The following is a 16519-nucleotide window of genomic DNA, read 5'->3' as shown; positions in this document are numbered from 1 at the left end:
TAAAAACTTCTTTTCAGATGTGTGTCCGAATTACATAATCCATAAGCTATTCTCAAATCCAGACTTTCAAATTATATAATCTAGAAGAATACCATTTTTTTAAAATATATTTTAGATTACCGTAAACTATTTCCGAATCCAAAATTATAATCTAGAATATATATAATTTTTTAATTTTTTTTACAGATTTTATAAATCTATGAGGGTGGCACAAGGTATTCTCACATTTTGTATGGAGGTGGCACAAGAACTTATAGAGATGTAGGAAGAAGCAGTAATTCTAGAAATAAAAATTTGGAATTAAAAAAGTAACATTGTTGAAGTTGCATATACATTTTTAAAATTCAAAAAACGTCCTTCAATTCTAGAAATAAAAATCCGAAATTAAAAAAAATATTCAGAAAAATACATTCAGAATATGTTATTATATTCCAAAATGAAATTCAAGAATAAAATTTGAAAATCAAAATCTCACTCAGAAAAACCAATTTAAAATACAAAAAACATATTTCAAAATAAAATTTAGAAAACAAAATCTAAAACGTATTTCAGAAAAAAGAATTCCAAAATTCAATTTTTTTAAAAATCCAAATTGAGAAAAGTATTCTAGAAAATGAGTTCAAGAATGTATTTTTATCGGTATACCCCTATTGTTTAATAACATTTTTGTCATTTATTGAGTACAAATTGCCCCAAAGTAATTGGGACACACTTACACCCTTGTGAAATGAGAATTTTTGCTAATTGGCCTACTTGTGAACTAAAATTCAAATTGTTTATGACATTCTTCTTCTAATGTGTTATGTGACATCTTAATGAAACATTACACACAGTAAAACACAAATGATATATGAGAGATTTCAATAATAATGTTTACTTAACTCAGTATTGGTAACATCAGAATATACAACCAGCCCTTTTTATTCTCTTTGCTGCAAAAAGTGTAAAATGTGGTGCATAAAATTACAAATCAATTTGTGATACAACATCATCTAAAGAGTCGCGAGAATGGAATGAAATATCTAACTCAACATTGATATTTATGTACTTCTCAGGAATGGTATTGCAGAGTACACCGAAAATGTTGTAATTTGAACAAGGATAAGTGATTTTGGGTTAAGGACACTATTTGCGAAAGCATTTCAAATTTACAATCTAGCATTGTCAAAGACAGGAAGATAACAGAAGAAAAAAAAAAGTTGTAAGTGTAAATTGTGGCTGATACCTTTAGGTAGCAGCTAAAACTACAAATCTTGAGCTCGTCTCATCAGTTCTTCCCTGTCAATGAAACGCTCAAGCAGATCTTTCTCTCGCAAAACCAAATAACCTTTAGCCCTACCTAACCATTCATATCTTTGTTTTGCTGCAAAATCATAAACAATATCCCTTAGAGGAGTTGGAATCACCCAGAGTGAGCTTAAAGCAGAGTAAGGTGGTGGTAAGTATGACAGTACTCGCAATGCAGCTACAGATCACAACTCAATGAGATTGACACACAAAACAAAATCACATAGAAAGAGCAGTGTGGTGAAATATAATGTCAAATGCTCATATGAAGAATTAATCTAAATATTTATTCTAGAATTTGTTCTAAACATGATTCAGAGTCCACTTGTTGTTGGCAAGGTCACTCTTAATTTAGATTAAGAGTGACATTCATCATACCACAGAATATAGACTTCACCAGAAAATTTATAGGTTAATGACTTTTAAAATGTTTGTAGTCAGAGAGTTCAATGGTGACCGAGTACATAAAAATATGAGGATTATCATCAATAATCGAGATTTTACTTTTGGACAGAACAGTGTGAACTGCAGTTTCAATCTGAGATAGTTACTATCACAATAGGGTGAAAGAAGAATGAGATTATTAGCAACTGCCCAAGCTTAAACTTCATTAAATATGACATTAAAATAAAATAACTATCTGAGTGATCTCACATTCTCCAGACTACACAAATGGTGAAAGCCTTGTGAGCACTAGGCCACTCTTTCTAAACACTATGGAACATTTCTGACTCCATCACTTGAACAAAGAAAGAAATTTATCAAGGCTAAACTGAATTAGTAATATTTAGTATCCATGTGCAAAGACCTAAAGACCCAAGATACAAAGCAGATCTCATATTGGTCCTTCCAAAGTTACTACAAATCTGGACTAATGCTAAAGCTTTATATACGCACATATGTATGCCAAAACTACTATGCAGTAAAATAGTCTAAAGAATGTGAAAAACAACAGCAAAATGGATCTATTCTAACCAAATGAGTGAGAGCATTCTAACCAGTGGATCCTTGAGAATATTCATTTAGGCCTTCAACAAACAACATTCGATGTAGGACATCCTCTCGATCAAGACCGCAAGCTCTTAAATAGGGCTCAGCAGCATCAGACTAAACACAACAGAATTTGATCTGTATGTCCTTATCTGCTCTAATTACCCATTTCACTCCTGTCAACACAGAATTATCACAACTCTTAAAATCGTGGACAAGCCTACCATATTTTAAAAACATCAATCAAAGATCCAAATCCTCTTTTCCGTAAAATGCCAATTAATAATTTTGTAACCTCTAGTTTCTCCATGTCTATGTTATCTTATCCAACACCATATAGATAGTTTCCTTCCCACATCTATAAACACAAACTCAATAAATTATTATTGGAAATTTTTATATATTTTATTTTAGTCATATTACTAGTTGATGTGAGGCAAAACCACCACCCTAGAAGTTGCAACTAAGACAGCTCTCAAAGAGGCCACAACTAAGACGGGGCTAGGAGTGACCGCAGTTAAAGAGACTTTCCTACAATTATTCTTTAGTCTTTTTAAGACAATGCCCCCATAAAATGAAAATAGGTTAGTTGAAAACTCACTGATCAACTGAAATAACCCACCAAGTTGGAATTCATTATCAGATCCTAATATACAATGCAAATGTTCAAAGGATGAACAACAAGGGTCAGCAATTGCTCCGACATCATCTTATCATCCTCAATCCCTATTACATGGATATTCAAATTGTCATCTACCATGGATTATGTATGGATACCAATTAAAGTCAACTGCATTCTTCAATTCAACGCCCGAGTTAAGAATACTCTTAGCAATTTGTCTCTATTTGAACGCAAGGAATCTGAGTAAATTAAACTAAATCATTACAAACAAAATACAAGAGGCACCATCTAGCATTCAACAAAGAAGCAAAGTGATCAAAACTCCAGACTAATAAATACCATAAAACATACAAAGAAAAATCCACCTCACACTGAAAGACAAAAAAATAAACTTACAAGAACGCGATGAAATTCCAAAAAGAAATGGAATATTATGGTCTGTGCTTAGTGACAGAAATTTTGGACGTGATTTATACTGCAATGTCAAGATTTTCGGAGCCTCCGAAACTATAATTGCGGTCACATCAAATGCATGTCTACATAAAATCTCCCTCAACTTCGAGGATCGCAATGAAATTAAGACCCTACAAGCAATTTAAAATCTTGACTAACCTAGCAAAATGCTCAGTTCCCAAATTTTCAGAATCTGGGAGCATCCCCAATAAGAAAGGTGGAATCTTTATTCTAACCAAGGTAGCTAACAAGCAAAAGCACGAGTTGGATCACACGAAACACGACACCCCCATGAACTAGATAGAGAGTAATGACAGTGAAGAATGAATACCTTGGTGGCAGAAGAGGGAAAGGGCGTCGTACAACAGAACTCTGGGCTGAAGCAGAGTGGGGATGTCGCCCTTCCACCTCGAAGAAACAGAACTGAAACAACGCAATCCATTACACCATCCTCTCTCTATTGGCGCCTTCATTAAGCTTGTGAGTTCTCTCTTCATCCTAACATTCATCATCCTCCTGCACTGATGGAGGAGGGCCAAGCACAACCTCCCATGAAAGGCTAGACCCCAAGTCAGGAGCGTCTAAGACCAAGCTAGGAGCGTCTAGGACAAGAAGACTTGGATCAAGCTATGAATGGGAGAATGACATATCGGTACATGTTCCATGAAGACCCATCAAGTGTAGCCTAATTTTAATTGGGGTGTAAATAGCATAGCCATGTGGACAAATGTTTATTTTTCTGCACATTAGAATTAAGGAAGAGTTAACCTTGATTAGCTAAAGGTTTCTAGAAGCCTTCACTAATCAAGTTTGGCCATGTGAAGGTTGGAGGACCATGTGCACCCATGTGACCCATGTGCTTCACATTTACGTTACATTTAGCTAGCATTTCATCTTCTATTAGCTTAACATTTACGGTCTCCTTAGCCTATAAAAGGAGAAGCCTATCACTTGTATTTGGAAGATTGAATAGAGTATTGTTATGCTGCCAATTTAGTGCCATACATTACTCCTTGCTTAGCTTCTAGGTTTTAATCTTCATTTCACCACCTTCAAAGGGACTGGCCGAACCTCCCCATTTCCACACTCTTCATGCACCTTCAAGGTCACCACACCTCTTAGGAGGACCTTGTTCATCTCTTCCATTAAGCTTCCGCACCATCTTCCACAAACATCCGAGCTCATAGGAAATCCATCATGCGCTCCCTCTACGTGTACCAAAGTTTCAACCTTAGACTTTGTGTTCAACACTGTCTCTCCTGTTCTAAATAGGCAAATTCAATTACTATGCGTTTAAATATACAACTTTATTAACCGAAGCAATAAATGTTCATCAAATATAAATAACAAAAATCTTGGCAATAAATATTAATACTAATTATTTATAATTTTTTTAATTTTAAAAATTATTTTAAATTTCTTTTATTACAAATATTTATATTTTATTATAGATATAAAGTGGAGGAAGATGTTAAAATATCATCATTTATAAATAATTGGAATCTCCACCTATAAAAGTTAGAAATTCCTTAAAAAGATTGCTGCACATTCTTTACTATATATAAAACAAAGTAAAATAATGAAGAAAGCCAATTGAGTGCACAAGGAAACTATTATATAAAATCTATGATAGATATACACTTCTAGATAAAGAGTTTCGTGTAAAACCATTCTCATGGATGACAAATGCGGGTAATTGAATCGCATAAATAAATAATATTTTTTTTAAATCATATTTTATTTATTTATTATTATAATGTGATTTTTATTTTATTTTAAAAAATAAATTTAAAATACTAAAAAATCATTCCTTACTCATTCATTATTGTAATGTGACTTTTATTTTATTTTATTATAAAATAAATAAATTTAATTTACTAAAAATATAATGTTTTATTTTAATAATTTAATATTAAGAATTTTATTTTAATCATCTAAAAAAGTTAATATTAAAAGTGACATTGAATTTAATTTTAAGTAAAGTCTTATATTTAAAATTTACTAATAAAAAAAGATTTTAATAAGATACTCATTAAGTAAAAATTTGTTAGGTAAAGTCTTATATTTTAATTTTTCAGCAGTAAAAATAAATTTTTTATAATTAATAAAATTTTAATTTTAATTTTTTTTTTACGCGGGCGGGTTCACATGACGATCGTGGTTGGACCATGCCTAATGATTGATCTATAGAGTCTTGAACGATACATTGCCCCCAGCTGAGTCGAGTAGGATAAGAGGTTTATCCAACAACAAAACCCGAAAATAAATTATTGTGTAAGTTATACCTAATGGGCATGTCCTCCCTTATCGTTTTTGTCTTGCTTTAATTATTACTTTACATGCTATTATTCAATGATTTGCCTAAGTTAAAGAAAAACAAACTTATTCATGTTGCATGGAGTTAGACTTTTAAGCAAATGTTAGTAGAGCTAGTTGTTACTGATAAGGTCAGTTTTTGTGAATACCACCTAATAAGGTTAGTTTTGGTAAATCACATCTGATACGGTCAATTTTTGTAGATACCGTATGATAATGTCAATTTTTGTAGATATCATCTGATAAGGTTGATTTTTGTAGATACCGCTTTATAAGATTAGTTTTTGATAGATATCGCTAGATAAGGTCAATTTTTGTAGATACTATTGATAAGGTTGGTTTGGTAGATACCGCCTAATAAGGTTAGTTTTTTGTAGATATTGTCTGATAAGGTTGATTTTCGGTAGATATTCCCTGATAAGGTCAATTTTTGGTCAGTCTTAGAAGATACTTATATGTATCTACCAGCCTTAAAGTAATAAATAAACTAAAATCTCCTCTATAAAATATAGTGAACTTCATAAAAAGTAAAAAATAAATCTCAAGAAACATTTTTATAATAGAGATGGGATATAAAAATCAACTAACTACGAAATCATTTTCTTTTAAAAGAAAATAAATAAATTTTAAATATATTTAAATCAAATTAATTAGAAGTTTTAATTTTGTAATACCCAAAATTATAACTTTACACATTACAAGAAAAAAAAATTAACGAAAATTATTTAGCGGAGGTTAATATAATCTTAGAAATTGATTTAATTAACAGAGATTTTTTTAACATTCGTTAAGATCCAAAAGTCATTCTAAAACCTTAGCAAAATGATAGAGATTTTTTTAACCTTCGCTAAATTCAAAAGGTTTATCAGCAAAATAATAAAGGTTTCTTTTAATCTTCGTTGAATTCCAAAGGTTAATTATAAAATCTCAACAAAAGAACGGAAGTTTGTTTAACCTTCGTTAAATTCCAAAAGTTTATTATAAAATCTCAGTAAAATAACATAATTTTTTTTAACTTTCGCTAAATTTCAAAGGTCTATTTAGACGGGAAGAAGTTAACGTTTAGACTGAAAATGTAATCAATCTGGTTTAACTCCATTCAAAACCGAATAACTTAATTGGCCTTATTTGATTTATTTTAGTTTTTAATTATGCTATTTTTTAATATATATATATTTATTTGTTTTTTAAATTTACTTCTGAAGTTGTGATGTTATTAATTATTATTTTTTTTTATCGGCAATAATGTTATTATTTATTAAGAACATTAGTTTGGATATTGTTTTTTTTCAACAATAATATTTTAAAATTTGAACTACAAAACCACATTGTATTGAACTTCATTTATATAAAAAGATTATTTTGGTTAGATTTATCTTATTATATTACATATTTAATATATATTTTAATATATCTTTAATTCTTTTGAGGATGAACTTTGACCTCAGTTTTTCTTTTTGTCTTGGCATTACATTTTCATCAGCTCACTGGGTTATAAATTAATATGGCTTAGTTGCTGACACTTTTTCATTTTTGCATATAGTGAGAATAAAAAAGAAGTTTCTTCCTCGCAATATAAGTACAAAATCTTTAACTAATATACATAAAAGATTTATTTGTAAATAAATGAATCTATTTCTATAATTAATAAATTTGTACATATTAAGAAAACCTAAATATAAGTCACTAACATTAAATTTAGTTTTTATTATAATTTTAACGAATTTAACGGAATTAATATTTGAATGATTAAAACTAAATTCTCTAAATTATTTAAACTATATAAATTATTTGAATTATTACTTTTAAACTATATAAATTATTACTTATAAACATCTTTTTTTTCTAATACCATAAATTAGAATATAATTAGTTCAAAACATGTTATATAAAAAAAATTAAAAAATAATTCAATTAATATAAAAATTTAATATAAATTTTTAAAAACAATTCAATTTCTTTTATACAAATCAATTCACTTGATTTGAAATCTTTTTTAACTGTATTATCATAACCATTAGGGAGTCCGAAAGGCAATAATTCAGAACCTTGGATTTCTGCCTTGGTCTCTTCCTCTGATTTTTGCGAAAGGTAATTTTACACAATTATTTTTGCAACTAAAAGCTTTTGAATGATTATTTATACTTCTTGTTTCTCTAGTTGAAGACAAGTTTAAGGTTGAATGGTCAAATAGTTGTTTAATGATAGATAAATCGATATTAATAAAATAGTAATATAATAATTCATAAAATAGTATTAAATAAACATAATTTTATAACACTAAAATATATAGCGAAATGTCATTTTATAAGTTCTTACTACTTATAGCATGTATAGTGGTTTAAATCAAAGCTATCATAGCACTTAAACATAAACTATAGCAATATTAATTAAAATATGAAGCTTGCATGTAGAATAAAAAAAGAAAATAATAAAGTGATGTAATATGAAAATTAAAAAAAAAAATGAAAGAATAAGAAATTTAGTTAAGCATGAGCATATGGTTGATGGAGAGTTTAGTTGGTGGACCTGCAGATTTTCCTGACCTCCCCTTCAGTCCCTGTGAGAACATTCAAAGAAGTGAGCTTGTACATGACATCATGAAACCTCTTGTTGAACAAGGCATGGTCGTTTGCCATCTGTTCAACAGTTGGCTTAGTTCTGGGATCTTCATGGAGATGTGAATCGCTAGGGAGCAACGTTCTATTCTTTTGAATCATTTCCTGGTAGAAGAGGTTATCAAGAACAGTTGGAGTGGAATCAAAGGCTACTGGGGGGTTCCTGAACAGGGCTGTGCCACCGTTAGGACATGCTTTTTGGAATTCATCAACCACATCCTTAGGGAGGAGAGGGTCAGGCTTCCCAGTCCCATTGAAGTTGAAGGCCCTCTGCATGAAGAAGTCACAATGAGCCTTGCCAAGAGAATGTGCACCCAACAACACCACCATTTCTTCTATGTTGAACCCTTTCCTGCCAAAGAGTTCCATCATTTGGTCGATGGTCCAGTCTGGCAGAGGAAGATTGTTGGATTCTGCAATGCTTGCAAGGGAAATAATAGAGTCTTTACGACCAGCCACGGCCCTCTTACGAGGTAAACCCGCCATTGCCATTGCTTCGTAGGTACTGAATGTCATTACGTCAGCACATGACACGATTCCAGGACATTTCTCCTCCACCTTTCCCTTAATGTCATCCATCAGGTCAGCCCCTTTCAGGAGTAGACCATTGAACGATGAACTTTTCTCCACATTGTCACCCGATGGTGTAAAATCTAACAAGATCGATGCATCGCATCCCTGTTTGTTCAATCAATCCCATCGTCCCCAACTTCGGTTAGAAACTCTTCACTATATATGTCATTTCATTCATATACCCAAAATATAAATTTAAAGAACTATATATACAAGTGAGCCTCTACAAATTAGTTTATAAATCACAACTTTGTCTGAATAAATCCTAGATTAACTATAAAATCTATTTTACTGTCATCATCACCTTCACTGTTTTCAATATTTATTAATTTTACTTTTTCTCTGAAATATTTGCACCACATTTACTTTGGTTATGATAATAATGATTTGGAGAGAAGAATGATGAGGCATGGCATTGTTTGGAAATGCTTACATTGACGAAGCAGTCATGGAATTGAAGGCGAATGACGTGAGCGATTGCACCTGGATTATCCTTAAGGATTTGGGCGAACGCTTTGGAGATGATATTTTCTACATCGGGGCAACTCTGGTCGTAGAATCCTTGACCGAGTTTGCTGGTAGACTGGACAGCATTTTTAGGCATTGAGTAGGGTAATCGATCATTGAATTCTTTTCTGTCCTCGGGCGTATCACCAGTTATCTCCGTGTTCGAATCTTCATCACGACCCAGAAATGGAAACAGATTATGAAATTCAGAATTTTTGTACTTAAGTCCTTCACCAGCCGCGTAAGGAGCAAGGAGCAAGAGCAGTAGAGAAAGAGTAGTAAGGAAGATCCGCGACATTTTCCAGTGCTGGGAAAACTCAATGTAGGTTCAATGGCACCCAAAGGAAGCAAATTTTGGGTTCTGTTATAACCCAAGAAAGTGTGTTTGTTGTCTGAGGTTGTTATTAAGGACTGGTGTTTCCTTGTTGGTGTCTTGTTTTGGGTTAATTATAGTCTTTGATTGAAATAGGCATGACCCATTGGAGAAATTTTGATTGCAAGAGGATAAATAAAACAGGTCGCAAATTAATTATAGATTTTTGGAAGGGGAATTAGTTAGGCCAAAGTCAATGAACTTTCACAGCCTTTCTTTTCTCCCTTACTTGTTTTGTTCAAAGGAAGGAATTGGCGCCAGAAATTCGCTGTTCACGGAATATAATACCTGCCACTCGTCAGAGAAAAAATGCTAGAGTGACTGGGCCAAACACCTAAGACTTGAGGAGGCTTTTTCTTCCTGCACCCTCTTCTTCATTTCAACCTATAAAACATAGAAATTCCTCAAAAATTTGCACCTCGTTCTCATTCTTTACTATATGTAAAATAAAGTAAATTAATGAAGAAAGGTAATTTTAAGTACATAATGAAATAAGCCAAACTATTATATAGAAATTTGTACTGGTATGGCCGACCGACACATGACATGTCTTGGTCTCCTTGCCCGAGATGACTGAGACACGCTGGCACGACCTCTGTCAGTCTGGCCGACCGACCGACACACGGCCAGGCCGACCAACATGTATAACCACTAACGCTCAAACCAAGGTCAGTGAAGTTAAACCATCATTAAGGATTAGGTAATGCAATCCTAAGTGTGATCCATTCTACTAATCAGGCCCAACAAGGTAAGCCCATTAAACTAATATAAATAGCACACATCCCAATAAGAAAGGTACGTCATTTATTATTGTGCACCTACCCGAATACTGACCACCCGCTTTACTGACTTGAGCGTTGGGGTGCCTTCCGCAGGTACCCCATTTAGTGTTCACCCGAGACCGAGAGCCGAAGGAGAAATACGAAGACTATTATATAGAAATTTGTACTGGTATGGCCGACCGACACATGACATGTCTTGGTCTCCTTGCCCGAGATGACTGAGACACGCTGGCACGACCTCTGTCAGTCTGGCCGACCGACCGACACACGGCCAGGCCGACCAACATGTATAACCACTAACGCTCAAACCAAGGTCAGTGAAGTTAAACCATCATTAAGGATTAGGTAATGCAATCCTAAGTGTGATCCATTCCACTAATCAGGCCCAACAAGGTAAGCCCATTAAACTAATATAAATAGCACACATCCCAATAAGAAAGGTACGTCATTTATTATTGTGCACCTACCCGAATACTGACCACCCGCTTTACTGACTTGAGCGTTGGGGTGCCTTCCGCAGGTACCCCATTTAGTGTTCACCCGAGACCGAGAGCCGAAGGAGAAATACGAAGACGAGGAGGACCCCAGTCCAACACCCAACAACCTGTCCGACTGAAGGAAGGAGACGAAGATTTCAATAGTTCTCTAGGTCACATCTCCCTAACAGGAACAAAATCTATGATAGATTAGCTTTACTTGTGAAAGTCTATCTAGTTCAAAATATCAACTAATAACTCTTTTCAAAAGTCTTTTGTATCTAATATTTAACTTATTTAAATAAATTAAAAAAATATATTTTTCTAGTATTATTATATTATTATTTTTATAATATATTAAAGTCATATATTTATTATTCTTACTTAATTATATTAACCTTTATACTTAAAAAAAAAAGCATGTTTTACGGAGTTAATTTCGAAGATAGCGTCAAAGTTTATGACCATGAATTAGATTCTTGTCACACTTATTTGTTTAAAATCTAAGTTAGGACACTTCAAATGAAAACGAAAACCCAGATAACATAAAGTGACTTTTGCCGCTCAACAACATTCAAGTGGCATTAAACTAAAGCTAGAGTGTGACTTGTGATGGCACCATGGCTTTTTTATTTGGTGGAATTGGTCTACTATTGCCGTCGGAGATCCCACAAAGATGCTCCATCCAAATAATTCTATAATAATCATCACATTTTGTAAATTCATGCTAAGTGGACGAGGTTTCTGGTTCTTGAAATCAAGAAGGAACAACCACATGATGACAAGTGCAATGCGACGGATGCACTTGCAAACTAACCGGCTCATTATTGTTTTCCTACCTCTCTTCCCTTTCAAACAAGTTTCATGATCACACAAACCATGGCTTCTCTAACTTCACTTCTTTCTCTTCTCATTCCTCTTCTTGCAACTTCTTATGTGGGTGTAGCTGTGTTTTCCTTACAAGCTTCTCTTCAAACAACTTATTTGGAACCTCTCAGATGCTCCTCTAAGATCAGCACATGCAATGCCTCACTCTACCACATAAGTTACAGTCACAATGCAGATGAGATAGCCAACTTTTATTCCGTTCATCCCTCCCAAATCAAACCTATAACGCGTGGCACAAAGCAAGATTACCTTATAACAGTGCCTTGTTCCTGCCATAACACCAATGGCCTTGCCGGATATTTCTATGATACAACCTACAAGGTGAAGCCTAATGACTCGTCTGTGGAGATTAACAACATTGTTTACAGTGGCCAAGCCTGGTCTATTAATAGAGAAGTGGACCCAAATGAGGACTTGGCAATACATCTTCCTTGTGGGTGTTCAGAAAAAAATGACTCCCAAATTGTTGTCACCTATACAGTTCAGCGGAATGATACACCCACATCAATCGCTACTATGCTAAATGCTACGCTAGATGGCATGGTTAGTATGAACGAAGTTCTGGCTCAAAACCCCTCATACATAGATATTACTTGGGTGCTATATGTTCCAAGCCAACTCAATGGGTTGCCTTCCAAAGGAAAAGGTGATGATTTCTCTTCCTCAATCCCTTCTATATTTTCATCATTCATGATTTTTCCATATTTTTATTGGTTCGCAGTGCAAAATCTTACACTAGGGTACATGTCTATTAAACTCTTTATTTTATGTTGATTTGAAATAAACATTGCATGCACTAATGGTGTAAAGAGTTCTAACACTTTTGTCTAATCACAATTTTTTTACGTATATATGGCTTCCTTGTTTTTAACCTTCAAAGTGATTGCAAAATATAAGTAACAGGTCATTCAATAATCTATTTCAACTTCATCAGACAATATTTTTCTTAAGTTTGAATCCTTGAAATTGGTTTAGTTTGGCAATAATGAACTGGTAAGCTTCACCGATTGTTGTTCACTTACCCGGAGAAGTTTAGAAAACAGTAGTTTGTATAGAAAGAAAGTAAAAAGACTTATCATTGCTAGATGACACTTGGCTTTCCCTTGTTTGCAGACAAGAAACACCATATAATCATTGGCATCTTAGCGGCTGTGGCATTCTTTTCAACTATTACTTTGATCATTCTCGTTGTCGTTCTTAGGAGATCCAGGGCCAATGTAACCGCCAAAAATGATCCAAATATTGTGTCTAAAAGATCAGTTGGATTTAGAACTATTTCCATAAAGAACCGAGACTTTCATGCAGAACATGGAGAAGGTAACTTGAAAATAAACTTTTGGAAGTAAAAGCAACTCATTTTCGAAAATACAGTTTTCAGTAATTTGCTAATATCTCTACAAGGAGACTAAGAAGGTCTTTTGCTTATTCATGGTAAATATTTCCGAAGATGCAACTCCATTTGAATCAGAAAGACCAGTAATTTATGCTCTAGAGGAGATTGAAGAGGCTACGAATAACTTTGATGAAACGCGAAGGATTGGAGTAGGTGGATACGGGAGTGTGTATTTCGGAATGTTAGAGAAGGTATGAAAACCCAAGACATTGAAACATATTTTCATGTACTGATTGATAATTGGGGAATGATAGCTGTTTTAACTTCAGGAGGTTGCTGTAAAGAAGATGAGATCTAATAAATCCAAAGAATTCTATGCAGAACTCAAAGCCTTGTGTAAGATCCATCACATTAACATTGTAAGTAATGTCTCTGATGAAGAGAGCTTTGACATTGTCTTTAAGATATGATGTTTGATTATACTATAGATATAATCACTGTTGCAGGTGGAGTTGTTGGGATATGCTAGCGGAGATGACCACCTTTATCTGGTGTATGAGTATGTTCCAAATGGATCTCTCAGTGAACACCTTCATGATCCATTGCTGAAAGGTATATCGATGTCAAAATTATTTTCCAAACAAAGTAAACCTACGAGACATTTTATGACTCAAACACAAAAGGTAAACTCTTTTCAAAAGATTAAACCATCAGGTGAAAGAGGCTGATTACTTCATGATCAAATCAAGTAATATAACCTACACTCCTTTAAGAACTAACATGCTTTATGATATTGACCTGAGAATAGCTTATTTTGTCTCTTCGAAAACTTCACAAATCTAGAAGTATTTGATATGGGATGCAGCTTAATTAAGCTTGTTGGTAGCCTTTAGGGAACACCAATTACAAGAAAAAACTTAATCCAAAATACTAATATATTCTATTCCATGAAATGTATTAACTGAGCATGGTGAATAAGTTGAGTAGTATATATATTGATTAATGTAGAACTTCTAACACATTTTTAAAAAAAGGTTTTTACTTAATTGAATATCAAGATTCTTAACCATTGTATTGGAACAGGTCATCAGCCTCTCTCTTGGTGTGCTAGGATTCAAATTGCATTGGATGCAGCAAAAGGTCTTGAATACATACATGATTACACGAAAGCACGATATGTGCATCGTGATATAAAGACAAGTAATATTCTCCTTGACGAGAAGCTCAGAGCAAAGGTACTTGTTTTGCTCAGTTCTGCTCTGTCCAAAAATGCACCCAAAGAAATTTGGGACGAGTTGTCAAAATTTTTAATAATACAGACGGTAACTAAATCAGCTATTCATGTTATCATATAATAAACATGTTATAACATTGTAGTTTGACCAAACAACAAAGGTTTTAAAACATTGCACTTATCCCATTAAATTTAACATGTCTTGTAAGAACTTGCTGGAGATGAATATATTTTATTTCTTTCTAAAACTAAGTTGGGAAAACATTGAATCCAAGTCTCTATACTTAGTTCAAACTCAATCCGTTAACTTGGCCTTTCATACGTAGGTAGCAGATTTTGGACTTGCAAAGCTAGTAGAACGAACCAATGATGAAGAATTCATAGCAACAAGGCTTGTTGGAACACCGGGCTACCTTCCACCAGAGTAGGTTTTGTGCTTTCAGATCATAAGTACACTCTTGGCGTATTCAATCAATTTTCTTGCTATCATTATATACTTAAACTCAAGTAAAAAAAATTACACACCAGTTGATTTTATTCTGACTTGAATGCTTTTTTTGCTCCCTTTAGATCTGTTAAGGAGCTTCAAGTGACTATAAAAACAGATGTATTTGCATTTGGGGTGGTTCTGTCAGAGTTGATAACAGGGAAACGTGCACTATATCGTGACAGCCAACAAGCCAACAATATGAAATCACTTGTTACGGTTGTAAGTCAAACTCGTTTCTGAGTGAAAATTAAGAAGAGATGGGAGAGAAATTGAATTTATGGTTGAGAGTATGTATTATGAAAATGAAATCCAAAACATTCATTCGTTCACTTTTATTCAGAGAAATCTATCTGCAGTTGACTTAATACTCTCAAACATTTATTATTATTATTTGAAAGGAAGAAAGATGATCCTTCTTTTCATCACATTCAGGTTAGCCAAATCTTCGGAAATAAGTACCCACAGACTGTTTTACCAGATGTCATAGATGGGAATCTTCAGCATAGCTATCCCATGGAAGATGTCTACAGGGTTAGATTTACCTAAAGTTCCTATTTTTATTCGCATACTGTAGTTCAATTTAATATCTTTCTGTGGATTCAATAGAAATAGAAATTAAAAAAAAAATAGTTTAGACAAAGATTTGTTTTTTGAGAGACAGTAAATTAGTAATTGAGGATATCAGTTTCACTCGCGAGGCCAAACCTGTAACCAATACTTTTCCCTATAAGAAGTCAAGAGCACCAATGAAAAGTTTATGCTTCAAAGGTAATACGGATTTTATTTGTAAGTTTATCATGAATTTGGATACATTTTCTTTGACTAAAACTTCGTAGACAACTAGACAAGGGGTAAAAACAAACAAAACAAATGAGTTTCTTAATCACCTAAAACAAACAAATGACATGAATGTTAAGAGCAAAAACATTAGATGGGTAAGAACTAAGGATGAGCTTCTTTGGTTCAAGGAATATTTTGTGTTTGAACAAGCTACGGTCACTCCTTTAACATAGTTATTGTGTGTCTTTCGAGATATTGTAGGGGATAGGCTAATATTGTTGCTTTCCTTATTCTAATGTTATTCTGACATAAACTTCTTATTGCACTTTTTCACAATACTCATTTTATCTCATTTTTCTCTCTTCATAATTTTCTTATTACGAACATATCCCTTTGCAGATGGCAGAACTAGCTCATTGGTGTTTGTGCGAAGATCCAAATGACAGGCCTGAGATGAGGGAGATGGTTGTGGCATTGTCACAGATTGTTATGTCATCCACCGAATGGGAAGCATCACTAGGTGGAGACAGCCAAGTCTTCAGCGGGGTACTTGATGGAAGATGAAGCCCCTTTTGTTACTTGAGAATTCTACACTAATGCTCGTCTTTGCTGCATTAATCAAATGTCATGCTGCTGCCATTTGGAGTTTATGCTTGGGTGTATATATACATACAGATTTTGATAGTCACTTCTTAATGAATCTAAAATTGTTAATACTAACAATTTTATGCTGAAAAAAACTTCAGTCAATTTTATGCATCTAATGTTTCCCCCCACCGACTAGTCTAGAGCACTAA

At 33.5% G+C, this 16519-nt stretch overlaps 3 protein-coding genes across 3 annotated transcripts; 1 reads left to right on the top strand and 2 right to left on the bottom strand.

Annotated features, from left to right (window-relative positions):
- Positions 1-1244: 1244 nt before the first annotated feature.
- On the bottom strand, positions 1245-3861 carry LOC137809927 (uncharacterized). Its single transcript, XM_068610987.1, is given in 3 exon segments — positions 1245-1465; positions 2286-2453; positions 3684-3861. Coding segments are annotated over 3 exon segments (567 nt in total).
- Positions 3862-8054: 4193 nt separating this feature from the next.
- LOC137809601 (peroxidase 57-like) lies at positions 8055-9745 on the bottom strand. Its single transcript, XM_068610714.1, has 2 exons — positions 9293-9745; positions 8055-8964 (listed from the first exon to the last, which is right to left on the bottom strand). The coding sequence occupies exons 1-2, from the start codon at positions 9662-9664 to the stop codon at positions 8185-8187; spliced, it is 1152 nt and encodes a 383-aa protein (XP_068466815.1). The 5' UTR covers positions 9665-9745; the 3' UTR covers positions 8055-8184.
- Positions 9746-11723: 1978 nt separating this feature from the next.
- On the top strand, positions 11724-16439 carry LOC137809600 (lysM domain receptor-like kinase 3). The gene is made up of 10 exons (XM_068610713.1): positions 11724-12531; positions 12999-13202; positions 13333-13469; positions 13548-13637; positions 13725-13830; positions 14302-14453; positions 14779-14876; positions 15023-15161; positions 15375-15473; positions 16122-16439. Exons 1-10 carry the CDS (start codon positions 11862-11864, stop codon positions 16284-16286), a joined length of 1860 nt encoding a protein of 619 aa, XP_068466814.1. The 5' UTR covers positions 11724-11861; the 3' UTR covers positions 16287-16439.
- Positions 16440-16519: the final 80 nt, after the last annotated feature.

The sequence above is a fragment of the Phaseolus vulgaris genome, chromosome 2 (assembly GCF_000499845.2).
Source record: "Phaseolus vulgaris cultivar G19833 chromosome 2, P. vulgaris v2.0, whole genome shotgun sequence".
Lineage (NCBI taxonomy): Eukaryota > Viridiplantae > Streptophyta > Magnoliopsida > Fabales > Fabaceae > Phaseolus > Phaseolus vulgaris.
This window is presented reverse-complemented; position numbering and strand designations above follow the sequence as displayed.